Source organism: Pseudogymnoascus destructans (genome assembly GCF_001641265.1).
Source record: "Pseudogymnoascus destructans isolate 20631-21 unplaced genomic scaffold scaffold_17, whole genome shotgun sequence".
Lineage (NCBI taxonomy): Eukaryota > Fungi > Ascomycota > Leotiomycetes > Thelebolales > Thelebolaceae > Pseudogymnoascus > Pseudogymnoascus destructans.
The window spans coordinates 847,460-874,331 of record NW_020167536.1 but is presented as its reverse complement, the minus strand read 5'-3'; the positions used below and the strand labels follow the sequence as shown (position 1 = coordinate 874,331).

The window sequence follows — 26,872 nt, the reverse complement described above, 5'->3', positions numbered from 1 at the left end:
GGGGTTGAACATTCTTCACCACAACACATACAAAACCGCAATGCACCTACAGGACCTAGCTTAGCAAGAACGAAAGGCTTTCCATTCTAGATTTGCCTTTGTTTTAGCCCTCACAGCAGTCGTACCTGCCAAGATCTACGGAATATGAATACAAGGCCAGCCATCGAGCCGTCGGTTAGCCCTGTGGCGTTGTACGCAGCCTTCAACGACGACGCAACGTGCTTTTCAGTTGGGTTGGACTCGGGGTTTTGTAGTACGTTGGGGAATCATCCGCTGATGGTGATCTATGAACTATTCTAATAGTCTCTTGTAGTTTTTAATTCTGACCCGTGCGAGCTACGGGTATCACGAGGTATGGGTGCCTGTTGGACTGTTGAACGTTTACGCTCGTTCTTAAAAACTAACCTACGGCCATAGATTTCAATGGCGGGGTGGGAACCGTGGACATGTTGGCCAGAGCGAATTATATAGCTCTGGTTGGAGGCGGGAAGCAACCCAAATTCCCACTCAACAAGGTGAGACATTCACAGAGATTCAACATCACATAAGCTGAGAGGGCCAGGTGATAATATGGGATGATGCGAAGCAGAAGGCTGTAATAACTCTTGAATTTCGGACTGCAGTCCGAAGGGTCCGATTAACGAGACAACGGATCGTCGTCGTACTACAGAACAGTGTCCATGTGTATGTTTTTTCTTCCCCCCCAGAGAAGGTTTCTATTTCCGATACTGCCGACAATCCCCTGGGCCTCTGTTGCTTATCGTCACAATTACTGGCGTTCCCCGGGCGTACTCCAGGTCAGGTGCATCTGGTTGAACTCGAGACGGGAGGTGTGCGAATCATCCCGGCACATACATCTCCCTTGCGGGCTATTGAAATTAGTCCAGACGGTGAGATCATGGCAACAGCAAGCAAGACGGCGAGTATGCCTCATCCTCTATCCTGCACCGGAGTAGCTGATATTCGTCATAGGGCACATTGATACGCGTATTTGGAACACGCAATGGTGCTCGTATTGCCGAGTTAAGGCGGGGTGTTGACCATGCCTCTATTTTTTCGATATCTATCTCACCGTCCAGCCAAATGCTGGCAGTTACCTCAGACAAGTCGACGTTGCATGTCTTTGATATGCCCCATCCTTCAAAGGTGGCAAGACCAGATTCAAGCAACCCTAACCGACGCCTCACCTCGATGGGTAGTGGCAGTCCCTCGCCAGTGGGAGATGAAGCTCCAACTCAAAAGTGGGGTATCCTCAGCAGAATACCCATGTTACCACGTGTATTCTCAGATATTTATTCTTTCGCGTCGGCACATTTCGAGTTGGGCGATGCCGTATCTCAAGAGTCCTCACTTCTTGACAGCACTTCTGAAGCCTCTAGGCCGCGGAAGGGAGTCATCGGCTGGACCAGCGACCACAGCCTCATTGTCATCAGTGCTGGACGTGACGGGCGGTGGGAAAAATTTATCCTTGCAGAAGGCGACGATGGAAAGCGCTATTGCGTCCGCGATGGCTGGAAGAGGTATCTTGGCCCGTCATGATGTTGCTCTCGATCAGGAAAGAATACATGGTCTTACGATTGAGCCGCGCATTGTCAATCAATGTGACCAAAATTGGGTGATGGATGTTCGATTCCAAGAGCATTCCACTAAAGCCAAGCCAATAAGCAGCCGGGGATCAGCGGCATCTCTTCAGCAAACATAACGAAGTATTTGGAAGTAGACACAATATTTGCGGTGGTTGAGCAAGATCCTTATCGGCCAGCTTGGTATCTGGAAATGTGCTTTGGTTGTAGTTGGCTTAGTTGTGGCCACATATCAATCCCAGCCATGAAATAACTTAGAACTTGTCCTTCCACCCACGTGCATATTTTACCTCTTCATCTTCACGTACGGTCCTGTGGCTGTCGTAACGTGACCTCTTTCTAGCATTATCCTGGCGAGAGTGGTGAGCCCTTTCTCTAGGACTACGTGACCTGGAAGAGCGACGACTCCGGTGGTGGTGCCTCTCTCTGTGGTCCCGGGATCTAGGTTTCTCATCTTGACCTCGACGCAACCTCGTTGCAACCCCTTCCCTTTTCTCACGAATGAGGAATTCTTTCATGGGGTCTTCATCGTCATGTTCGTCTTCGAGAGCCTTAAGCTCACTTTCCTCCTTCGACATCAGTCGTTCTCTCTCCTTCTCGTGGTTATTGGGCCCCGCAGAGTCGTTTATATTCGAGCGTATGCCTTCATCGTCTAGGACAAGTCCTTTATCTGGCTCCTCATCCTGCTTCTTGTATCTTGTATGATCAACTCTCAGGACTCTGTTCATGATTTTTGTGCCACCGAGGTTATCAACGGCAAGGTCTGTACTCCTCTGGTCTTCGTATTTCAGAAAAGCAAATCCTTTAGATTCTCCTGTTTCTTTGTCGCGCACAAGATTAATAAACGTCGGTTCGCCATACTGAGAAAAAATAGTTATGATGTCGCCCTCAGATAGCTGGAACGGTAGCCCTCCTATGTAGATATACGCCGTGTCTTTGTAGTCGGAATGCCATGACGCCTCTGGGGAACTAATGCTCGTTAGAAGGCGTGAACACTATATATCAAGTTCAATGAAGTTTCCTTAACATACACTCCATTTTCTAGCTCTCTCCTGTTCAGCTCTTGGACTTGGCGTATACTATTCATGGTTACCGGATGTGTGTGATTGACGTTGTTGTCGTGCCCAGAACCTGCTACTTATTTATTATCTGCAAGGCTGACACACGGGAGGTCCCGTTATCGACGAATAGGTACTTTCAACTCCACAGTAAAGTCAACCAAAAGGAGGCCTACCACGCCAACTTTCGAAGAGAGCATTTCACATTTCACAGCAATAAATGAGTGCTTATGGAGCCTATTGACGCCTCTGTTAGTAGAGAAATGGGAAACTGGTTGTGAACCACACATACGGCCTGATCCACTCTGGGCAAGCTTTGAGATACAGCAATTGGAAACACGATAAACAATCATGTCAATACACACACCAAACCCCCAATTCACGGAAGATGATGTGCACAAGAGCCAGGATACATCGAAGAAGGAGATATGGTCCTCTATGTTGGACAGTGTAGCTAGCGGAAAGCGCCTCCCAGAGAGGAATGTTTTTGTTTTAGGTAGGCCAAAAATACCGAGATGTTCACATGGCGACCTTCTAATAAACGCACAGGAGGCTCATCTGATAGCCAAAAAGAGTTCTTGGAGGCTCTATCTTCGGAATCATCAACGAAAAGGTCACAGGGCCGGCATGGAAACAGGAAGCCGCCTGTAGCAAACGATTTCGCACTTGGGTATACCTACCACGACGTACTGGACGCTGACCATGAGGGTATGAACTGCTCACATCCTGGGCCTGCTTCACCTAACTGACACATCAAAGATACCATAGCCCGACTGTCCTTGTACTTGTTGGCAGATCCATCTCCAACCTTCACCCCGCTCTTGCGCTCGCTCCTCACGCCCGAGTCAATACCAAATACCTTGATTGTCGTTTTACTCGACTGGTCTGAGCCATGGCTCTGGTTGCAACAATTGAGGGACTGGGTGAAGTTACTGCGAGTATTACTCGTCTCACTGAGTCCGGAGTGCAAGGCCAAGATGGAAGAAGTCATGATCCGCTGGCGTGACAGAGGAAAGGGAACGGCTTTGGATGGTGGAGGTTCTCTTTCATCTGAAGGCGAAGTCAGTCTGCCCCTAGGTCCTGGAGAATGGGAGGATGCATTAGGGCTGCCATTGTGTGTCGTTTGCCAGAATGTGAGTATTTCTGGATCACAGATATTATTACAATACTTATTATGAACAGTCCGACGAAATGGAGACACTGGAAAGGGAAAGTGCTTGGAAGGAAGAAGAGTTCGACTTCGTTTTGCAGACGCTGAGAACCATATTACTTAAACGTAGTACCTCCTTGTCGCCTTCAATGTTTTACATGCTAATGTTGTGGCTTAGATGGCGCTTCCCTCATATATACAATACCCTCTGCACCAAGTCAACTCCGACCTCTGATACACTCGTCACTTGGTATTCAACCACTATTGAAAAAACAGGCTTTAAAGCATAACGTCATCGATCGAGATAAGGTTGTTGTTCCGCCAAATTGGGACTCTTGGGGAAAGATCCGAGTTCTCAGAGATGGTTTCGATGTCGAGCGAATGAGCCAGGGGTGGACTTCAGACATTGAGGACCCAGTATACGCCAGCAAAAAAGCGGTGGAAGGTGATCAGAACGAGCTCCGAACGGATTCTCAAACATCTGGGGGATGTTTGAGTGCCATATCCGCCTACGAAGAGGCTATCCGAGATCCTCGAGGCTATGGCACTTCCAATATGCACGTCAACTCCACCGGCCAAAAATTGGAGATTAAAAGCCAAGAAACGCAAGCATTCCTGGCGGCCCAGCTCGAGGCTCTAGACCATATCCGTAACACTGCAGAGCCTGAGCGAGAGCGCTCGACTAGGCAAAAATTCTTCCAGGATGAGGCGATCGTTCCAGTTGAAAGCCACATTGGGCCTGTACAATGTAACATGGGGGGTATCGAGGTCGACGTAGATGATATGCTCAAACGATTAACGGTACGTATGATATGAATGCCCCATGATAATAATAACATATGGTTCAGTTATGCTGATTAAATAGGATCACAACCGGAGCTTGGACACTGAAACTCCTAGCGTGTCAACACCAGATGGAAAGTCCCAAAACGAGGCATTGGCATCGTTCTTTGCAGGTCTGGTAAAAAGAGGTGGAGGCAGCGCAGCGAATAGCCCAAAGCCCGGGGGCGTATAACAAATCGGCGTTCGTGTCCTACTATTAGTTTTGTTAGGTTGCTGGTTGTCGATTCATGATACCCTCGGAAAGTTGTCTTGTGTGCAGCTAATCAATAAAATGCCGATGATCAAATTTATAACGTATTTCACAAGCGAGTGGCCCACACACGCGAGTGGCCCACCCAATTTTACAACTAAAATCATTGTAAAGTTCAATGGTAATGTTGCTATTAAGCTTTTATGTAACGTAAGTCGTGGCGTAACGGGACGGATGGCGTAACGGGACGCTTTGCCAGAGCCACCCGCACCCCACCAAACTACCAGACTACCACTACCACCAAAAATAGCAAATAATTCTACCATTACTATGCTAATTCATCTAAATCACTATCATACATCTCCTCTTCACTGCTATCATCAATTAAATCAATTAGAGATGCTGTAGCATGTGGTGTTGTTGATGTTTTCGACTTTTGTGTTGCTGTTGTTGCTGCTTCTGCATCTGCTACTTGCGACTGCAACTCCTTTGTAGAGATATGGAATTGACCCTTCAAAACTGCTCTTTTGCCCTTGTTCTGTTCTCTGCGCTTCTGGATTATACTGCGCAAGTTATCTGTCTCTCTTTGTTGCAGTATGTGGCGTGTATTAAGCTTCTCTGTCTCATCTGCTAACTTATGAATATATCGCTTTGTAGGAGTGTTCAAAACACCTTGATTTAGAGCTGTAGAGAGCACAGAATTTGCTTTTTGAAGGGTATTAAAATCAGGTGGACTACTATTGAGAAATACTTTCTCAAAAATGTCATGCTCTGTTGGAGTCTTTGGCCGCACTATTACTGCATCTGTTGTAGGAAGTGTAGCTGCTCGAATGACTGTTTGTGGCTGGAATGGCTGTAGCCCACTCCCTCTCCAAGCAGAAGTTATATTTGAATTTGAAAATGCAGCTGCTCTTGCTTGTATGTATGCATCCATCCATTCCGACTTCTGTATGCGTAGGAGTTGCGCCTCATTAATGTGTGAGAGGGCTGTTGTGAGGTGTTTTTTCAAAGGTCCAAAAATTGCAACATCAAGTGGCTGTAACACATGAGAGGTATGTGGAGGTAGTATAAGTAGCGATATGCGATTCTGTATGCAGTGTGATATGAAGCTCCCACTTATATGGCTGTCATGGCCGTCACAAATAAGGAGCCTCTGTTGTAGTTGTCCATTTGGAAGTGTTGCTTTTGCTCTTGTAGAGGGCTCAAAAACACGTTTTAGCCACTCTAATCCATGAAGATTGCTTGTCCATCCCTTTGTATTTGCAGAGAAGTGCCATTTGCTTATAACATCCTTTGGAATCCAGCTCTGTAGTACATTCTGTCCCTTGAAGATAATGAGGGGGTCGGTGGTTGTTCCATCCATGCAGATGCACTCAACAGCAGAGACCCATTCCTGCCTTCCTGGATGTGCCTGAAAACGCGTCCTAAGTGTAGAATCGACTATAATTCGTGTAGATTGCATTGTTCCAATTGAAAATCCAGTCTCATCCATGTTGTAGGTGTTGTAGTTTTCGATTTTTAGCTCTGTTGTGAGGCTCTTGTACGCGTCAAACCACCCCTTCAACACCTGCTTTGTGACCCCATTCATCCTTTGTGCCTCAACCCTTCTTCCTAGCTTAACACGTAAGTTAGGATGCCTCTGAATGAACCGTGGCACCCAATCTTGCCCAAGTGGTAACTTAGGTAGTTGGAGTTGTGGTTGTTGAGTTTGTGTCTGTTGAGTTGGTCGGGTCTGCTGGGTCGGTCGGGTCTGCTGGGTCGGTCGGGTCTGCTGCTGGGCCGGTTGGTTTGATGGGGTTTGCCAAGCCACTAGTTAGAAATAGCCGAGTCTGCCAGTCTATGGCAGGTTTGATGGGTTGGTGGTTGACTTGACTGAGGTGGTCCACTCCACGGGTTAGCTCACCTGGGTTTGGAAGACCCGACACTTATTTGACCGCACTTCCTCTGCAACCTCACGTAATATGCGATGGCTTGGAGCATAGCCACTTGTAGTAAGGTCCTTAATCCACTTTAAGAGAGTGGTTTCTTGATTTTTTGATAATAATTGCTGTTTTTGACGCGCTTCTTGTCTTGATGGCCGTTGTTGGCTAACACGCTTATTAACAGTATTGCGGCTCAGCCCCAAGGCCTTAGCAGCCTCATATGATGACTTATACTCCATTTTGGATACCTAAGATAGCTTGAGCTAATAGAACTTCTAAATCCTCTGATTTTCGACTTTTTTTGCAGACCATAATTGGTGGATGGGTGTGTGAATTTGGTGGGGTGCGGGTGGCTCTGGCAAAGCGTCCCGTTACGCCATCTGTCCCGTTATGCCACGACTTACATTATAGGGTAACTTATTGTCCTACGTGGCAAATGGGTGGCAAATATTAGTAAGGTGGCAATATTATATTAGTAAGGTAAGTTAACGTAGGTCGTGGCATAGATGCAGCAATGGCGTAGATGCAGTAATGTACCTTTATATACAAATTCATATGCAAAGGTACTTCACACTTGCAAAACTAAAAACCTAAATATCTCTATTAATAAAAATCGTACTGCTTAGCTGATCCATATTAGGGTTCTATATATAGACCTTTACTTTAACTTAGAAATGCTAACACTTCTAGCGTCGTTTTACCTGATTAATTTAACATTAAAGTTTTCCTCATACAAATATTTGTATGGGTGATTTCATCCAATTAATAGAATAATAACCATGGAACTAGCACTGCTAGACTTTTTATACATTATAAAAAGCTATAACGTGCATGTATAACGAAAGTGCCAAACAAGCGAAAGTGCCAAAATATCGCGACTACCCCATAAGAATTGCGATAAATCCACCACAACAATTTAAATTAATTAAAACTACTCGGAGTCCTCTTCCTCAGACCTGTCTATTACAATCTGACAAGTGCGCGCATTGTGTCCAGTCTCACCACACTTGCCACAGCGACGTGCATGGGTTTCTTCCCTTGGCTTCCGACCACTACTTGCCCTTATTTCTTGCTCTACTTGCTGCACAACGTCCCTCTCGTCCTGTAGCTCCTGTGCTACCTGTTGACTAAGTGATCCTCCTTGCTGTAGTCGTGTTTTTTTAGCTCTCCGGCGCTTGCTTAGCACTTCATTTGCCTGTCGCAGGTTTTGGTTCTCTGCTTTTAACAATGCTAATTGATGCATTATTTGCGATGCACCCTTTGTAAACTGGTCAACAGCTGCATAGATTGAGGTTGGAGAGCTATTTTGATGATGCGCAATTCGGTTTTTAATGAAAGTAGACTGTGATACAGCTTCAGTTGGGTTATTTGGTGTCTGAGAAACCCATGGTTGAGCGGTGTTTGGGCGAGAGGTTGGAGGTGTTGGCGTCTTAAACCTAAGGTCAAGTGTAGATATTACACTCTCAGGGCTAAATGGAAGAAGCCCAGCACCTCGGAACCCTCCCTGAATATTGCTTTCTGTCATTGCAATGTTAAATGCAGCGTGGAAGGCAGGAAAGAAGTCATCCTTAGTAATGTGAATAATATGAGCCCGCATCATATCTTCATGCCGACCGTAAGCTCTCTTTAATGGGCCAAAACAGCCAACATCAAGTGGTTGGAGTATATGGGAAGAGTGAGCAGGCATACAAAGCGTAATAATGTTGTGTTCTTTGCAGTACTCCTCAAACTTGTCTGAGTGGTGGCTCTCATGACCATCAAGGACTAACAAGCGATAACCACCAACACTCCGGGGCTTTGTGTGCTTCTCAAAATGCTGAATCCAATCCATACCTCTCTCGTTTGTAGTCCAGCCATTTGCAGTAACAGCGATTACCCAATCTACTGGAAATCCGCTATTCTCATACCAAGATGCAAGGTGGTTTTTACCTGGCACAATGACAAATGGCGGCACTGCCCAACCTTGAGAACTAACGCCTTGGATTACTGTAACCCATTCCCGATTGCCAGGCTGCACCTTTTTTGCCTTTGCCCGCCCATCTGAGCTCGTTACTACCGTTGCGCTTGAGATGATGCCCATCATAAACCCAGTCTCATCAAAGTTGTAGATATCTGCATTGTTGATGCCATACTTTAGAATTGTGTTCCATACAAGCTCAAACCAGCCACGAATGACTTCTGGATCTTCGCACTTAGCCCTCTGGTAGTCGTATTTTCGCTGGAAGCGTGTCCGGAGCTCTACATGGCGCTTAACAAAGTTTGAAGCCCAACGTGACCCGACGCGTGGCGCGTCGCGTGTTGCAAGTAGTCGATTTGCCATATCTTCAACAATAGACAACTGAGGAGGGAACCCTTTAGCAGCTAAGTCAAGTATATACTGAACAAGAACTGATTCCTCTAGGTTACTTAATTTCCGTAAGTTGGCTTGGATATCGCGTCGTGAAGGTACACCTTGTAAATGGTGACGTAGCTTGCGGTGGTCTACGGAATAGATCCTAGCTGCAACTCGAAGGCGCAAATTTGGGTCGCTTTGCATAGCTTGGATAGCTAGCACTAATTTGCTTTCATCATTTTTATGGCGCATGTTTTGTTGTGGAGGAATTTAACATTTAGTTGGGGGGGTTGGTCACCGCATGATTTTGGCACTTTCGCTTGTTTGGCACTTTCGTTATACATGCACGTTATATAGAACGTATATATTAAGTAGCTAAGCCTTACGATTTTTATTAGTAGAGCTACTTAAGCTTTTAATTTTGCAAGTGTAAAGTACCTTTGCATATGAATTTGTATGTAAAGGGACATTACTGCATCTACGCCATTGCTGCATCTATGCCACGACTTACGTTACCTTTGCATATGAATTTGTATGTAAAGGGACATTACTGCATCTACGCCATTGCTGCATCTATGCCACGACCTACATTAAGTAATTAAAGGTTTACGTTTTACCATACAAAATATTAGTATGACAAATCTACAATTGTGAATAACTTCCTTATACAGCTAGCATACATACTAGCTTAATTGATTATAACACAGGAGTTTATAAGCTTCTTTGATATAAGAGGGTTAAACCCCAATATTTTTATTAGAGGAGTTATAAGGCCTTTTATTTTTGCAACAATAAGTATCTGTACATACAAATTTAGCTGCAAAAGTACATAGGGCATTTACGCCATTAGACCGCTTACACCATGACCTAACGTAACTCGTGGCGTAACGGGACAGATGGCGTAACGGGACGCTTTGCCAGAGCCACCCGCACCTCACCAAAACCAAGGTCACATGACCAAAATTAAAATGTTAATAACTTTTGTAATAATGCTTATAACGCTTAATCCTCTTACACTATTACTCTTTATAGTCTTATTTCTTATAACGTAGGTCATGGCATAACGGGGGTAATGGCGTAACGGGGGTAGTGGGGTCGGAACCACCCCATTAAACCTACAACCCTATTAACTAACGTAACTCGTGGCGTAATGGGACGGATGGCGTAACGGGACGCTTTGCCAGAGCCACCCGCACCCCACCAAAACCAAGGTCACATGACCAAAATTAAAATGTTAATAACTTTTGTAATAATGCTTATAACACTTAATCCTCTTAGACTATTACTCTTTATAGTCTTATTTCTTATAGCCGAATTTGCTAGAGTGTAAGCTCTTCTTATTAAGTAGTTATTTATAGTTTAATTTTTACCATATAAATATTTTATATAGTAAAATATAAGCTTTAATATCTTTTGTAAAACAAAACTAGTACTACTAGCGTCCCCATTGCCTTCTTCTCAAAGAAAATGACACCTGCTGAGTGCAATTACAAGATCTATGACAAGGAGCTACTTGCCATTATTAGATGCTTCGAAGCATGGAGACCAGAAGTTGAGGGCACAGCAATGCCAGTACATGTTTTGTCAGACCACAAGAGTCTTGAATATTTTATGAGCACAAAAAAGCTTACTAGGCGGCAAGCTCAATGGGCAGAATTCCTCTCTCGATACAATTTCCAAATCATATATCGACCTGGCAAGCAGAATGGAAAAGCAGATGTGTTAACTCCAAGACCAGGAGATAGACCAGAAGGGAATGAAGAAGATCACCGTCAAAAACAACAGCTTCAAACCCTATTACCTCTTGAGAGACTCCATCCAGATCTCGCACAGCAGCTAGAACTCAAAAGTCAAGGGCAGGCACAAGATGCTCAACTTGCACCAATCCTACCACAAGATCAAAGCATCCATGACCAGATTCAAGCTGCGCAGCTCCAGGATGAATTATGCAAGGATACAATCCGAAGACTACAGAACAACGAGCGAGATAGCCCAAGTATAGCCTTAGCACATTGCGAAGAGAGAAATGGACTCTTACTCTACCAAAATCGAGTTTGGATCCCAGAGGACATTTAGAGTATGATATAAAGAGTAATAGTCTAAGAGGATTAAGCGTTATAAGCATTATTACAAAAGTTATTAACGTTTTAATTTTGGTCATGTGACCTTGGTTTTGGTGGGGTGCGGGTGGCTCTGGCAAAGCGTCCCATTACGCCATCTGTCCCGTTACGCCACTGACCTTGGACCTCCTTGTCACTTCCTATAGGCTAGGAACCCAAGAGATGGTTCTATGGGATTCTCTTACATTCGCTACATGATTAGCAAGCTAGTTGTGGGTCGCACTTGATTTCTAATACATTTACCAAGCCTGGTTAGTCATGGAAAGTTATGGAAAATGAGAGAACTACACTCCTTTGGCATAAATAGGATTGCCCTTTCCTTAAGAAAGGGCAAGCAGACAATACAGAAAATGTCGATTTTCTGTATTCGACTATCACATACTTCCACGTCTTTTACAAGCTTCCAAGCATTCATCTTGTTACTCCTTGTTTCTGAAAAGTCAGTGAGGTGTTAACCCCTGACTTACCCCTGAGTTCCCAGACTCAACATTTGTTGCAACTTGTCTGAACCACTTCACTACATCACACACCTGATTGCTGCGTTGTGGAATAGTCTAAGCTACAACCCTTTGGCTCTGTTTCCTAAGACAGTGTGTTGTCTTAGTAAAATCATCCCTTCCTTGGGTGGCTAGATTCTCACATCTGGTGCACCCACCATTACACTGTGTTCTGAGTTATCACGTGGTTGTGTAGTTGTTGTGCGCACCTACATGTGTTCTATGTTATCACGTGCATGGTTGTGTGTGCACTTGTTTGTTTATTTACACATGGCTTGTATGTCACGTGCATTGCCACTCCAACACACCCCCTCAGCTTCTTGGTGTTTGTTTGTTGTGATGTACGCATAGAGCTGATCCTAGATCACTCTAGCGGTCAGCCAATCAGTTGTTTAGATCAGTAGATCACACAGATTCTAGATGATACACATGATCGGCTAATCACGTGTTTTGACTCGGCCAATCGTCCAAACGGTTTGGCAGATCAGATTGGTGATTCTAGATCACACACTCCAAGGAAGATGTATATATAGGAGGGCTTCTTCCCACCTAGGGACTTCCTCTCTTTGTTTTTGGTGTTTTTTAATGTTGTTTTCTTGTTGTAAAGACTGAAAAAATCAAGGCTTTTGTAATGAAATAGTATAGCGAGGTAAGTTGATGTAACCTGCTAGTATGCTTTAGACTATCCTCATACGGTTTGTACAAACGTTTTATCATGTTGTATGGTTGTTGTAACGTAGGTCGTGGCCATACCGGGGCCATGGCCATACCGGGATGGTGAGGTAAGCGAGCACTTAACTACCCCATCAAACCCATCAACCAACACACCAAACCTATCAATTACCCCATTATTATGGTACGCAAACGGAGTTTAAAAGCTCAAGAACGCGATATTCTAATACTTGAAGCAGTAGCTGGAGTAAAATCTGGTTTATATAAAACTGCAAATGCTGCTGCAAAGGCCTTACATCTAAGGCCTGATACAGTTGTTAGCCGCATTAAAGGGCGACATACCTCACATAAAGAAGCACATTTAAAACATCAATTACTCTCCCAAACCCAAGAAAAGACCCTTTTAAAATGGATCAAAAATCTTACTGCAAGTGGTTACGCTCCTAGCAATCGCATATTATGTGAGGTTGCAGAGGAAGTGCGGTCAAACAAGTGTCGGGTCTTCCAAACCCAGGTGAGCCAACCTACAGAGTTAACCAGCTCAGTCAAGTCAACTACCAACCCATCAAACCTGCCATAGACTGGCAGACTCGGCTATTTCTAACTAGTGGCTTGGCAAACCCCATCAAACCAACCGGCTCAGCAGCAGTCCCGACCAACTCAGCAGTCCTGACCGACTCAGCAGTCCCGACCAACTCAGCAGACCCGACCAACTCAACAGACACAAACTCAACAACCACAACTCCAACTACCTAAGTTACCACTTGGGCAAGATTGGGTGCCACGGTTCATTCAGAGGCATCCTAACTTACGTGTTAAGCTAGGAAGAAGGGTTGAGGCACAAAGGATGAATGGGGTCACAAAGCAGGTGTTGAAGGGGTGGTTTGACGCGTACAAGAGCCTCACAACAGAGCAAAAAATCGAAAACTACAACACCTACAACATGGATGAGACTGGATTTTCAATTGGAACAATGCAATCTACACGAATTATAGTTGATTCTACACTTAGGACGCGTTTTCAGGCACATCCAGGAAGGCAGGAATGGGTCTCTGCTGTTGAGTGCATCTGCATGGATGGAACAACCACCGACCCCCTATTGTGAGGTGTCTTTTCAAAGGTCCAAAAATTGCAACATCAAGTGGTTGGAGTATATGTGAGGTATGTGGAGGTAGTATAAGGAGCGATATGCGATTCTGTATGCAGTGTGATATGAAGCTCCCACTTATATGGCTGTCATGGCCATCACAAATAAGGAGCCTTTGTTGTAGTTGTCCATTTGGAAGTGTTGCTTTTGCTCTTGTAGAAGGCTCAAAAACGCGTTTTAGCCACTCATATCCATGAAGATTGCTTGTCCATCCTTTTGTATTTGCAGAGAAGTGCCATTTGCTTATAACATCCTTTGGAATCCAGCTCTGTAGTACATTCTGTCCCTTTAATGAGGCGCAGCTCCTACGCATACAGAAAGCAGAATGGATGGATGCATACATACAAGCAAGAGCAGCTGCATTTTCAAATTCAAATATAGCTTCTGCTTGGAGAGGGAGTGGGCTACAGCCATTTCAACCGCAGACAGTTATCCGCGCAGCTACGCTTCCTACAACAGATGCAGTAATAGTGCGGCCAAAGACTCCAACAGAGCATGACATTTTTGAGAAAGTATTTCTGAACAGCAGTCCACCTGATTTTTCAACACTTCACAAAGCAAATACAGTACTCTCTTCTACAATAAGTCGTGGCATTCTCAACACTCCTACAAAGCGATATATTCATAAGTTAGCAGATGAGACAGAGCGGCTCAATACATGCCACATACTACAACAAAGGGAGACAGATAACTTGCGCTCAATTATTCAGAAGCGCAGAGTACAAAATAAGGGCAAGAGAGCAGTTTTGAAGGGTCAATTCCACATCACAACTGAGGAGTTGCAGTCGCAAGTAGCAGAAGCAGAAGCAGCAACAACAACTACATCACAAAAGTCGAAAATATCAACAACTCCACAAGTTACAACATCTATAATTGATCTAATTGATGATGGGAGTGAGGAGGAGCTATTTGACAGTGATATAGATGAATTAGCATGGTAATGGTAGAACTATTTTCAATTATTTTGAAGCTGCTCATATTTTGAAGGGGTGGCTTACCCCACCATCCCGGTATGGCCATGGCCCCGGTATGGCCACGACCTACGTTACTTCAACGACGTTGGATTTACTCTATTACTAAGCTATGTACTAACTAGTTATATACAGCGAATTGAACCTGTTCAGAGCAGGACAGAACAGTTTTGTGTCCTGCTCTGCTCTAAACAGGTTTTTACTCTGTTCTGGTTGATCTAGAACAGGGGGCACGGGGCGGCGGCAGGGTTTAAAAACCGGCGGCTTGGCACCTTCTTATTCAGGCCGTGGTCATGGTCACGGTCTACGTTTATGCGTGCCTGAACTTACGGAAGATTGTCGGCCCTTTTCATGAGCTTGACCTCGTCCACGCCATAAACAACAACGACGTGGGTCAATAACTCGATATTTTTGGATTGGAATCCTAAAGTATATATTGTTTCTTCCCAATATTTTCACAGCTGTTGTCGCAATATACCCAACAGTGTTTGCTGTGCGCTCCTTGTGCTGTATTGTGCAACTGTCCGTCGAGATCTGTGGCAACAACCACCGTACAACCCGGGAGTCCAAAACACCGCCAAATTCGCAACATCTTCACACAGACACAGAGTGCTTCCATCCCTGTTCCGCATCTACAATTCGATTATTGGCACCTATATCAATATCCCCAAGTGATTGGGCCTAGTTGTCAATTGACTAACCATCGTTCGCAACCACCCCAGACGGAACATAAGTATCGGGAGACGACGTCCAACATGCAGTCCATGCACCGACAACTGGGGAAGATAAAACCTAGAGGGTCAGGAGATGATGCCAAAGTCTCGGTCCTTTTGCAGGACTTCACCAATGTAGATGAAGTATTGACGAGCGTGAGTTCCCTGGCCAACTTAACCCGCCGGAGACCTTGGTTCAAAGCTAACTCGTACAGATCGTTCACACCTCCAGGGCCTGGAGAGATGCGTGGTTATCAATACTGGCTTTACAACTGAATGCAGTAACCGTTTTCGAGGAGATCTACAACCCGATAGTTGGAGCCACGTCGGAAGGGCACGGACATTATGCCATCATGACCCCCCAGACCATGTTGACCAAAACGAAGAATCTGAAGGAGGCATACGCCGAACTTAAAGCAGACCTGCTGGAAGAATTGAACTTGGTAGATCCAAGGATCATCCGACCTGCCACAGAGGTTTTAGAATGCATTAAGCCGATAAAAAAAACAATAAAAAATCGCGAGAGCAAACGAATAGACTATGAGAGCTACCAGGACCGTGTCGACAAAAAGAGGAGGCAAAAGCGCTCTGAAAAAGAAGAAGCGGGTTTATTAAAGTTGGAAGCAGACATGGGGAAAGCAGCTGACGTGTGTACTTCCACAACTACCTATCCCGTACTAATCTCTTTAACTTCTATAGGATTTTCGTTACGCAGACGATCGTCTACGTGAGAGCCTGCCACCTATAATCGCAGCAGCATTTTCTATTCTCCCGCACATCTTGGCTGCTCAGGTTTTGATACAAAACACACTTCTAGCTCAATACTACACAACGCTCCACAACTATTGCACGGAGGAGGGGTTTCCCTCTCCTGCACCGCCTACGCAGGACATAGTGGGAGAATGGGATAGCGATTTCAAAAGAATCCAACAAGATGTGGAATCTATAAACACCATTGCTCGAGGAAAGGCGATACATGCTCCCATGGTGCTTGGCGATGACTCAGAAACTCGCCGAGGCTCGTCCATGTCCGGCCTCAACTTAAGAAACAACCTCGCAGCGCGCAGATCAAATACGCAAAGCAGTCTCCCGTCGATGAGCCGCCTTGGTGGTAACCTTTCTGCTGGGGCATCGCGCCTTTCACCCTCGGGTCACAATTCTGGCAGCCCGCAAGCACCGGAGCCTCAACGAGAATACGACGAACCTGAGGCGGAGAGAAATAACCCACTTTCTCACGCTTCAACCCCACCATATTCTCCGGCCGGTCCCGTTCGATATTATTTTCAAGGTCAGGACTCCCAATCGGCTAGGAATATGTCTTCCGCAATAGCAGCAAAGAAAAAGGCTCCACCGCCTCCGCCAAAGCGTATCCAATCGTCCAACGAACAGTGGGTTACAGCACTGTATACTTTCACTGGCCAAGAGAGCGATGATCTGGCCTTCGAAGAGGGTGATCGGATCAAGGTCATCAAGAAAACCGACAGTACCGATGACTGGTGGGACGGTGCATTACGAGGCGTCAGAGGTAGGTTTCCTGCAAATTACGTCGAGTTATAAGAACTCCGGCTATCTAGAGATGCTATGAGGCATGCAAAACCACCCATTCGTGATATGAAGTTCTGAATATCACACATGCCAATCCTTCATTATATTCTATGATATACAAAAATCGATGCTCATATAGCTGCACGTAAATACCCGACCCAGCTCCCAATGCGGAAATCTCCGTCACACCACTACTTCAAGCCAGGAGCCAAGAAACTCAGCTGCGGCTACTATGCTATAGGTCCAGCTTGCACATCGAATATCTCATTTCTCCAGCCCTTTACTTCGTTGTCTTCAACTCTCTGGGCCGCTTCCCGTGCTTCTTCCTTCCACAGTTTTACAATACTGCCCGGTGCATAGACACCAGCGAAGACATTACCCAGCTCATTGGCCCCTCCGACAACTCCGATATTGGTGTACAAATCTGGGTCTTCCTCTGGAACGAGTCGAGTAATTATGGCCCGAACAAAGGTATGGAGGTCTTTAGGGTCCGAAATCCTAGTTGCTCTGAGACGTTCACGTGCATACAAGAGTTCTCGATTTGCTGCGTGTATTCCATCCTCAATTGCACTACTTAACTTGCGCTCGAGAACTTTCCGAATGATACGGCGAACAATCGGCTTAAAAATCCACGCCAGACATGCAAACTTGGACCTGCGTAAGGAGTAGTTGAGATGGTGGATCTTGACTTTGACGTTTCGCAGAGAGAGAATTTTCTCAATGTGGCCTTTCCCAATTTCGAAGTCTATTGCAATATCGATGCCGCGGTCGTCAAGCTCCAAAGAGGCAATGCCTTCGTCGGCGAGCCTGAGTAAACCTTTATGGGCACGCAGCCAGAACCCTACTTCATCTGCCCGTATTGACAACCCTTGTAGGTTTACTGTCACAAGGGTTGTTAGACTGGAGATTGTGCGATACCGAGCTTTGCGAATAGTAAGGTCGTTATTCGTATTTATATTCAGTTTGAATGGCAAAAATGAAGTATGGTTGATGGTTCGCCCAGGCTCCAGAATCAAATTTTCAAAGAGGAGGTCGATCGCCGGTGCTGACACTTCAAGTCGTGGTATCGGAATATATTGAATCGCCTGGATCAGAAGGGGTACAAAGACGCTGTATGTGTCCACGAGAAGTTCATCGTTAGTTCCACCCTGTACGGGCGAAAGAATAGCGGATACACGGAGACTATTCCTGATAATTTTAGAGATATCATCGTCATCGGCGACCGTCTCGCAAGTAAGTCTGGCCTGCTCCAATAACCGATCTATATCTCGTCGTAGAGGGGAAAGTATTGTACTTCCTGTGTGATTCCATTTTGCATCTCCATTCCTGGAAGTAGATGACTCAAAGAAGCCTGGGTTCATTAATATATCTTGGATGGATGATGCTATGTCGCCCATAAGACTCTCGAATTCTGAATCCGTCTGTGCATGTCCAACCACTTTCTTAAACCGCCTCTCAAGCTCATCCCAGGCTTCCTTTTTGCCAAACGATCTCAAGAGCTGCCAGCCAAGCCTTACGGCTCGATCGAGCTCCTCATTGGTCTCAACATCGTCCTGTAATGTACCAATGGTTTCATCCGCAGCACGGGAGTATATTTTTGCATGGCGTTTAATTAGAAGCCCTATCATAGAGACTGATTTCGAGTAATCATTTCTTTTCCTAAGCTTTGTTACCGCGGATTTCAGCCGAAATAGCAAGCTATCTTTTTCTTCCCCGCTGAGTTTATCTTTCAAGCTATTTTCAGTTGCTTGTCCGGTGGACTTAACGCCGTCGACAACTGAATCAGTGATCTCAGTAGTCTCGCCAAGAAGGTCACCCATCGTCGGAACTGGCCATTCTTCGTTTCCCGGTTCTTTCAACGCCTGTGATTGCGAGTCTGGTGGCTCAATCTGCGCCGCTGCGATTTCCGCAGCCTCAGAGAGCTCATTCGCTGTGTCTGCAAGTACTTGACGCCCAAGCACATTTAAGTCTTGAAGAAACATCCTGAAATCCGAGTTTGTTAGAAGTAAACTTCCTATGGTCTTGATACTCTCGTATGCTAGATAAAGTTAGAATACGCGTTTATCATCCAATCATTGCATACTGACCATTAGAGGCATCTAGACGGACATTTGTGCTTGTAGCGGCCCGGATAACATCGTCCGAATCAAGGGAAATCTTTGCACGAGATGCCGCCCAAATAAAATCTTGGATCTGGTCCTGATCACTCTTGTTGCGTAACATCTCAATAAAATCATACAGCCATTGCTTCAAATACTTCAGCAGCAGCCAGCTGCTTCTATTTAGTCCGGGTGCATCCGGATTGAGGGCATCGGAGGCAATGAGGGTTTGGATATTAACTACCAGTTGGTCGGTAGACGGCATATATCCCATTCCTAGTGCTCGAACCATCTGATAAGAATGAAGTTTCTGATAGATTCTCCGCTGAAGAATAGTACTGTCATTATACTGGGGGAGCAGTGGCGTCGTCTCCGAATCCCTCTTCCTTCGAAATGGGAAGCAGGAAGACATGTTGAACGGCAAGTCCAGAGCTTCACCAACAGCGAGCTCTGAGCATCTCACCGTTATATATTCTGTGCGCGTGTCGTCGCGCGTGGTAAAACCAAGCAATTACGTCATTATTCTATTCCTGTTCTAATCTCCCAAGGTATCACATGTATATCACGCTAACCGTTATTCCATGGGTGCTTGGGGCGTTATTAAAGTGGATCTTGGAACATTTTCACAATTCCGCCGATGTTTGTTACGTTTGCTCGAGGTAGACTCGCATCACACCGAATCAACAACTATTTGCCCGCAAAAGTAAAGTTCACATAGCGGCCATGGAGCAGAAAAGGGAACAGAGAAGGGAGCAAATGGTCAGAAGGCCTCTATACGGTACTGCTATTTCGTTTGTAAAACTTGACAAGTGCTAACATTCGGGTTCGCGCGTAGTGTATAACTTGCCATCGGATATCTTAACAACTTTGCAACAAAAGGACGGTGTCGTACCCGATATCCCAGAAGCGCAAGATGTCGAGGCGAAGGCGGAGCACGATGGCACCAAAAGCGTCGGTGCCGCTTCCACCACAGCATGCTCTCTATGTGACCAATCGTTTTCTACGGTGGAGCAGCAGCGGAGCCATATCCGGTCGGACCTTCACAGTTACAATCTAAAGCTAAAACTACGAGGACTAAAACCTGTCTCTGAGACAGAATTTGAGACCCTCGTAAAAGGTTATATACCATACCTTTGTGGTATAACCTGAACCAGGCTAATGCTGTACAGACTTGGACGAAAGCTTATCTGGCTCTGATGAATCCGAATCTGATGACGATGAGGGTCCGGCAGGCCGCAACGAAACTACTCTATCTGCTTTGCTTAAGAAGAGAGCAGCTATATCTGCACAAGAAGGCGAGGGTGGCACCTATCTGAGCTCTCAGAAGGAGAGCTCCAGCAAGCAACCACTTGTTTGGTTCACAAGCCCCACCGTGCCGCCAAACTCATATTTGGGGATATACAAAGCTATTTTTACCGCCGAAGAACAAAACAACAATGGCAATTTTGTGGATACCATTAGGAAGAAGCAACTCTTGCCTAGAATGCCTATCAAGCATACCAACGATAATAGCGAGATATCAAAACTGCCAAACCAGAACATAGGGCCACATATGTTCATGTGCATGATAGGAGGTGGGCACTTTGCTGCGATGGTCGTGTCAATGGTACCAAAACAAAGCAGTTCTTCAGCAACTGGGCCATTAGCTAAAGAAGCAACCGTCATCACTCATAAAACATTCCACCGCTACACGACTCGACGCAAACAGGGTGGCTCGCAATCGGCAAATGACTCTGCGAAAGGTGCGGCTCATTCTGCAGGTGCGGGAATAAGGAGGTACAACGAAGCTGCTTTGAATGATGAAGTTCGACTTCTTCTTGCTGAGTGGAAGAGTCTGATTGATACCTCTGAATTATTATTTGTCCGAGCAACGGGAAATAGGAACCGTCGGACTTTCTTTGGGCCGTATGAAGGCCAAATACTCCAAGCCAATGATCCTCGGATTCGCAGCATCCCTTTCAATACTCGCCGTGCAACCCAGAAAGAGCTTATGCGTTCGTTTATAGAACTGACACGCGTCAAAATTCGAGAATTTGACGAGCAGTCCCTCGCCACCGCAGCTTCAGATGCAGTACCAAAAGCTAACACGACTCAAAACTCGACGAAGGTTCCAACTACAACCACAAAACCGAAGTTTTCCGACGAGGAAGAAACGTTTATGCTACACACTACACAGATTCAGGCCCTGATACGACGCTCCCGGCTCCCAGCCCTTCTTTCATATCTAAAAAGCAATTCTTTGGATGCTGATTTCAGATTCTTTCCGCCAGACGCACCACAGAACTTCCACACGCCAACACCACTACATTTTGCAGCCAGTCTTAACAATCCGGTGATGGCCACTGGACTATTGGTAAAAGCACACGCGAACCCGGAGGCCCTAAATTCGGAAGGTAAACCTCCTTTTGATTTGGCAGGCGATCGACCGACACGGGACGCATTTCGCCTCGCGAGATCGCGCCTCGCAGCAGCCTCACCTCCAGCCACCTGGGACTGGGAGAAGTCACATGTTCCATCGCCTCTGACCGATTGGGACGTAGAGACTAGAAGGGCGGAAGAAACTTTGGGCCGGAAGCGAGAAGAGGAAGACAGAAGGAAGGCAGAAACTGAAAGGTTAAAGAACGAGGGTCCGAAAGTTGCTGAGTCGGGGCCGCTAGGGAAGTCTGCAAGCATGGGACGAGCTTTGGCAATGGAGGCAGCAAGGAAAACGGCGCAGGAGAGGCGGGAAGAGGAAAGTAGGGGTTTAACGCCTGAGATGAGAATGAAACTGGATAGGGAGCGGAGGGCGAGGGCTGCGGAGGAGCGGTTCAAAGCCATGCAGGCGAACTCGGGTCAAAGTTGAGAATATAGCTGAGACTGAAAGCATAGCAATATCTACAGCATTAATATCAAGAAAGGTAGAGAAGGTCTGCCTGCGTTGGTTGATCCTTCAATATATATATATATATGCTGTGCCACCGCCGTTATACTCGAGGATATATGTGAAGTGTGCAACTGTAATTTATGTATAAGATACCTTGAAATAAGCGATACAGTAACGCAATTTTTATGTACTTTATACTTGTGTGCCTGCAATTGCTCGACTACCCCACATTACTTTGTCCCACACCACATCCGCCTTTCGAACCGAGCTCCACGCCTTCCATCGGCTACGAACGGTCATCGTGGGAGCCGAAAGCGTCAACGACCGCGAGATATAAACCAAATCGCACGCTCCAGCAGCTTTGTGAAGTTTTTGCCATTGCACTCTTGCAACTTTGTACGTATTATCATATTTCATAGCAGTGCACAGCGTGCCCAACATCTCAATGAGGTCCACAAACTCTCCGCGAGTTCTTGCGAGAATCAAAGTTCCCCGCCAACGTTCTCATCTAAGCACCAAGCAAATCACCTCAGTTTTAATCGCCAACCGCGGAGAGATAGCTCTTCGTGTAGGTCGAACGGCTGCGGAGTCTGGTATTCGCTGCACTACGCTCTACACCGATCCTGATGCGCATTCCCAACATGCCCTCAGCAGCCCCTTCTCTGTTAACTTGGGGCAGGCAAGTGCATACCTGGACGGCGAGCGCATTATCGCCGTCGCCAAGGAGCAGGGCTGCCAGGCGTTGCATCCGGGTTATGGATTCCTGAGTGAGAACTCTGCGTTTGCCAAGAGATGCGTCGAGGAAGGTCTGGTCTTCATTGGACCACCGTGGAAAGCGATCGAGGCTATGGGGAACAAGAGCCGCAGTAAGGACATCATGATAAAGGCAGGTGTACCGTGTATACCAGGCTATCACGGAGCGAACCAAGACCCTGAGAACCTGTTGGAGGAGTCGAGAAAGATCGGATTTCCAGTTCTGGTAAAGGCAGTCAGAGGAGGTGGCGGAAAGGGGATGAGGATCGCAATGAACGAAGCAGAGTTTTTGGACAAATTGGAGAGTGCCAAGAGTGAAGGCCGGAACTCATTTGGTGACGACGAGATGCTAGTTGAAAAATATATTACGACTCCTCGGCACATAGAGGTCCAAGTGTTTGCGGATAAACATGGGAACGCAGTGGCACTGGGTGAAAGAGACTGCAGCTTGCAGCGGAGACATCAGAAGATTCTCGAAGAAGCACCCGCACCAAACTTACCCGAGGAAATCAGACAGGACCTGTGGGAGAAGGCGCGAGCGGCGGCTTTGGCTGTTGGCTACGAGGGCGCGGGAACAGTTGAGTGTACGATCCACGTCTCTCATCATTCATGGTACTATATGCTAACTTCAATGTGTAGTTATATTTGACAATGACAGCAACCAGTTCTTCTTCATGGAAATGAACACCAGGCTTCAGGTTGAGCATCCGGTGACTGAGGTAGTTACTGGTGAAGACTTGGTCTCTTGGCAATTCAAAGTAGCCGCTGGCGAGCCACTGCCCCTTACTCAAGAAGCTATCGCAAAGCGAATTTCAGAACGAGGCTGGGCCATTGAAGCTCGCATCTACGCCGAAAGCCCCGACCAGGACTTCATGCCCGATTCTGGCAAATTGACCCATCTTCGTACACCTCAGATCACAGACAATGTGCGCATTGATGCCGGCTTTGTGGAGGGGGATACGATATCGTCGAACTATGATGGAATGATAGCGAAACTAATTGTCAGTGGGGCAACCCGTGAAATAGCCATACAGAGAATGTACAGCGCATTGCAAGAGTATGAGGTGGTTGGACTGAGCACGAACATTGAGTTCTTGAAAAAGATATGCCTAAGCCCAGGTTTTGCTGCAGGCGATGTCGAAACGGGATATATCAAGAAGAATCATGATGAGCTGTTTGAGAAAGAGGCTGTTGAGAACACCTCCTTCGCGCAAGCTGCCTTGGCTCTTTTCACGAAAGATGCGGGATCGAAGAGCCTCACCAAAGCTGGGCCTCACGGAAATGACGCTGATCTTACTACTATCCTAGGCGAGAGGCAGTTCCGATTTAGCTTGCTATCTAGCTCGGAACCTATCGATGTGACTGTTACAGTCAAGCAGTCCTCTAGAAATGTATTCGAGGTGTCTGTTGATGGCCCTGGCATCCAGGAATCATACAGCAATGTCGCTTGCGAATCGGTCGAGTCGTCTGTCACCTCCTTCTTCCCACATACACGCGTTAAGTCAACGGTGGTCAGAGACGGCGATAATATAACAATGTTCCAGAAGGGAAAGATGATTAAGTTAAAACTTGCACAACCTTTATGGTATGAGAAGGCATTGGGGATCAAAGATGTTGCCAACAGCGTGCTTGCACCAATGCCATGCAAAATCCTAAAGAACGAAGTAAATGAAGGCGACATAGTAGAAAAGGATGCCGCCCTGGTTGTGTATGTTTGTCCTTTTTCTATTCCCGTTGAACATTTACTAACAGATATTTAATTAGGATTGAGAGTATGAAGATGGAGACAATAATCAGATCACCTCAACGTGGAACAGTTGCCAAACTGGTTCATAAGCCAGGGGTATGCACACCTTTCTACTAATAATTATTACACGAGACTAATCATGAAAACGAACAGGACATTTGCAAGGCTGGCACCGTGCTAGTCCTATTTGAGGAGACGGAATGAAGCCCCTGACGAAATGGTCAGCTTGGCTTGGCAGATGCCCCTTAACAATTCGATATGAATAACATAAAGTCGTGGGTGGCGTAAGCGGCGATCTGGCGTAAGCAGCGATAAGTACCCTTACATATAAATTTGTATGCAAAGGTACTTACACTTGTGAAACTAAAAACTTAAATAGCTCTATGGATAAAAATTGTTAAGTTAGGCTTATTTAGGTTCTATATATAGGCCTTTACCTAATATAAAAACACTTGTATTACTAGTGTCTTTTTGCAATGCCAATTTAAGGGTCAAGTTTTCCTCATACAAATATTTGTATGACCAATCTTCTCCTATTAATAGAACCATAATAATGACACTAGCAATACTAGCCTTTTCATATTAGGTAAAGGCCTATATATAGAACCTAAATATTGAACAGCTAAGCCTAACTAACGTAGGTCATGGTGTAACGGGGGTAATGGCGTAACGGGGGTAGTGGGGTCGGAACCACCCCATCAAACCACTACCACCTTTAAAAAATTGAAATTGTTCAATTACTACTAGGCTAATTCATCTAAATCGCTGTCATATAGCTCTTCTTCACCCTCTCTGTCTATTTCCTCAATTGTAGCTTCCTCTATAAGTCGTGGTGTTGTTCTAGGCCTCTGTGAAGCTGTTGCTGTTGCTGCTTCTGCTTCTGCGACTTGCGACCGGAGTTCTTCTGTAGAGATGTGGAATTGACCCTTCAAAACAGCTCTTTTACCCTTCTTTTGCTCCCTTCTTTTCTGAATTATGTTGCGCAAGTTATCCGTCTCTCTTTGTTGTAACGTAGGTCGTGGTCAGACCGGCTACATGGCCAGACCGGCTATTTCAATTTTACAGGTAAATTCACAAGCAAATTCACATCACGTGATATATAATTCAAACTTGTAATAATAACTTTAATTGACTTGCTAGAGCTTAATGTTATTAAACTTAGATAATTTATATACTTATATGTTATAATTAAAAACGCTAGCATGTAAGCTAGCCTTATTAGGTAGTTATTAACAATTTTAGATTTGCCATACTAAAAATTTATATGGCAAAAGTTAAAACCTTTAGTAACTTATGTAAAAAGACACTAGTGTTATTAGCGTCTTTAGATATAGTAGATGACTATTTAAAGTTCCTATATATACAAGGAATATGCTCTAGCCTTTTTATTAAAGGAGTTATTAAGGTTCTAATTTTCGCAAGCATAAGTACCTCCACATACAAATTTGTATGTGATGATACTAATAGCCGGTCTGGCCATGTAGCCGGTCTGACCACGACCTACGTTATGCGTAGGAGCTGCGCCTCATTAAGGTGTGAGAGGGCTGTTGTGAGGTGTTTTTTCAAAGGTCCAAAAATTGCAACATCAAGTGGCTGTAACACATGAGAGGTATGTGGAGGTAGTATAAGTAGCGATATGCGATTCTGTATGCAGTGTGATATGAAGCTCCCACTTATATGGCTGTCATGGCCGTCGCAAATAAGGAGCCTCTGTTGTAGTTGTCCATTTGGAAGTGTTGCTTTTGCTCTTGTAGAGGGCTCAAAAACGCGTTTTAGCCACTCTAATCCATGAAGATTGCTTGTCCACCCTTTTGTATTTGCAGAGAAGTTCCATTTGCTTATAACGTCCTTTGGAATCCAGCTCTGTAGTATATTCTGTCCCTTGAAGATAATGAGGGGGTCGGTGGTTGTTCCATCCATGCAGATGCACTCAACAGCAGAGACCCATTCCTGCCTTCCTGGATGTGCCTGAAAACGTGTCCTAAGTGTAGAATCGACTATAATTCGTGTAGATTGCATTGTTCCAATTGAAAACCCAGTCTCATCCATGTTGTAGGTGTTGTGATTTTCGATTTTTTGCTCTGTTGTGAGGCTCTTGTATGCGTCAAACCACCCCTTCAACACCTGCTTTGTGGCCCCATTCATCCTTTGTGCCTCAACCCTTCTTCCTAGCTTAACGCATAAGTTAGGATGCCTCTGAATGAACCGTGGCACCCAATCTTGCCCAAGTGGTAACTTAGGTAACGTAAGTCGTGGCGTAAGCAGCGACATGGCGTAAGCGGCGATTCTGGCTACCCCACCAAAATACAGGACCCGGCCACCTCACCAAAATCCAACCACCCAACAATTATCATACTACTACAATGGTCAGACGGAGGAATAAACAGGCTCAAGAGCTTGATTTGCGACTGTCTGAAGCAGTTCTAGGAATTAAAACTAGAAAATACAAATCTGATCAAGCTGCAGCCATTGCTTTGAACCTAAGGCCTGATACTGTGCGGAGACGCATCCGTGGTACACTAACACGAACAGAGGCACGCCAACAGCAGCAGCTCCTATCAAAAAATCAGGAAAAGACACTTTTAAAGTGGATTAAAGGGCTTACAAGTAGTGGCTATGCTCCTAGTCACCGGATTCTAAGAGAGGTTGCAGAGGAAGTGCGCTCAA

At 45.6% G+C, this 26,872-nt stretch overlaps 7 protein-coding genes across 7 annotated transcripts; 5 read left to right on the top strand and 2 right to left on the bottom strand.

The window, feature by feature from the left end:
• Positions 1–144: 144 nt before the first annotated feature.
• Positions 145–1,539, top strand: HSV2 (Phosphatidylinositol 3,5-bisphosphate-binding protein; the record flags this gene model as incomplete). Its single annotated transcript, XM_024470687.1, has 6 exons — positions 145–253; positions 314–352; positions 418–515; positions 563–923; positions 973–1,006; positions 1,080–1,539. 6 exons carry the CDS (start codon positions 145–147, stop codon positions 1,537–1,539), a joined length of 1,101 nt encoding a protein of 366 aa, XP_024322082.1.
• A 298-nt stretch (positions 1,540–1,837) lies between these two features.
• VC83_07108 (uncharacterized protein) lies at positions 1,838–2,670 on the bottom strand (the record flags this gene model as incomplete). Its single annotated transcript, XM_024470686.1, has 2 exons — positions 1,838–2,552; positions 2,615–2,670. 2 exons carry the CDS (start codon positions 2,668–2,670, stop codon positions 1,838–1,840), a joined length of 771 nt encoding a protein of 256 aa, XP_024322083.1.
• Positions 2,671–2,791: 121 nt separating this feature from the next.
• On the top strand, positions 2,792–5,052 carry VC83_07107 (uncharacterized protein). Its single transcript, XM_024470685.1, has 6 exons — positions 2,792–3,137; positions 3,191–3,349; positions 3,401–3,774; positions 3,824–3,917; positions 3,970–4,592; positions 4,657–5,052. The coding sequence occupies exons 1-6, from the start codon at positions 2,993–2,995 to the stop codon at positions 4,804–4,806; spliced, it is 1,545 nt and encodes a 514-aa protein (XP_024322064.1). The 5' UTR covers positions 2,792–2,992; the 3' UTR covers positions 4,807–5,052.
• A 10,188-nt stretch (positions 5,053–15,240) lies between these two features.
• Positions 15,241–16,755, top strand: VC83_07106 (uncharacterized protein; the record flags this gene model as incomplete). Its single annotated transcript, XM_024470684.1, has 3 exons — positions 15,241–15,354; positions 15,414–15,845; positions 15,898–16,755. The coding sequence occupies 3 exons, from the start codon at positions 15,241–15,243 to the stop codon at positions 16,753–16,755; spliced, it is 1,404 nt and encodes a 467-aa protein (XP_024322065.1).
• A 218-nt stretch (positions 16,756–16,973) lies between these two features.
• On the bottom strand, positions 16,974–19,254 carry VC83_07105 (uncharacterized protein; the record flags this gene model as incomplete). The annotated part of the gene is made up of 2 exons (XM_024470683.1): positions 16,974–18,781; positions 18,831–19,254. The coding sequence occupies 2 exons, from the start codon at positions 19,252–19,254 to the stop codon at positions 16,974–16,976; spliced, it is 2,232 nt and encodes a 743-aa protein (XP_024322062.1).
• Positions 19,255–19,384: 130 nt separating this feature from the next.
• Positions 19,385–21,794, top strand: VC83_07104 (uncharacterized protein). Its single transcript, XM_024470682.1, has 3 exons — positions 19,385–19,620; positions 19,678–19,959; positions 20,012–21,794. The coding sequence occupies exons 1-3, from the start codon at positions 19,566–19,568 to the stop codon at positions 21,682–21,684; spliced, it is 2,010 nt and encodes a 669-aa protein (XP_024322063.1). The 5' UTR covers positions 19,385–19,565; the 3' UTR covers positions 21,685–21,794.
• Positions 21,795–22,080: 286 nt separating this feature from the next.
• On the top strand, positions 22,081–24,729 carry VC83_07103 (uncharacterized protein). Its single transcript, XM_024470681.1, has 4 exons — positions 22,081–23,042; positions 23,098–24,166; positions 24,223–24,301; positions 24,359–24,729. Exons 1-4 carry the CDS (start codon positions 22,151–22,153, stop codon positions 24,407–24,409), a joined length of 2,091 nt encoding a protein of 696 aa, XP_024322060.1. The 5' UTR covers positions 22,081–22,150; the 3' UTR covers positions 24,410–24,729.
• Positions 24,730–26,872: the final 2,143 nt, after the last annotated feature.

Bases quoted from the DNA above. Each gene is read 5' to 3' on its own strand.
- VC83_07107 (XM_024470685.1), top strand. From the start codon at position 2,993: ATGTCAATACACACACCAAACCCCCAATTCACGGAAGATGATGTGCAC. The intron at 3,775-3,823 runs GTGAGTATTTCT...TATTATGAACAG, and splicing joins TGTGTGTCGTTTGCCAGAAT to TCCGACGAAATGGAGACACT. The intron at 4,593-4,656 runs GTACGTATGATA...CTGATTAAATAG, and splicing joins ATATGCTCAAACGATTAACG to GATCACAACCGGAGCTTGGA.
- VC83_07104 (XM_024470682.1), top strand. From the start codon at position 19,566: ATGGAGCAGAAAAGGGAACAGAGAAGGGAGCAAATGGTCAGAAGGCCT. The intron at 19,621-19,677 runs GTACTGCTATTT...GTTCGCGCGTAG, and splicing joins GGTCAGAAGGCCTCTATACG to TGTATAACTTGCCATCGGAT. The intron at 19,960-20,011 runs GTTATATACCAT...AATGCTGTACAG, and splicing joins ATTTGAGACCCTCGTAAAAG to ACTTGGACGAAAGCTTATCT.
- VC83_07103 (XM_024470681.1), top strand. From the start codon at position 22,151: ATGAGGTCCACAAACTCTCCGCGAGTTCTTGCGAGAATCAAAGTTCCC. The intron at 23,043-23,097 runs GTACGATCCACG...TTCAATGTGTAG, and splicing joins GGGCGCGGGAACAGTTGAGT to TTATATTTGACAATGACAGC. The intron at 24,167-24,222 runs GTATGTTTGTCC...ATATTTAATTAG, and splicing joins AAGGATGCCGCCCTGGTTGT to GATTGAGAGTATGAAGATGG.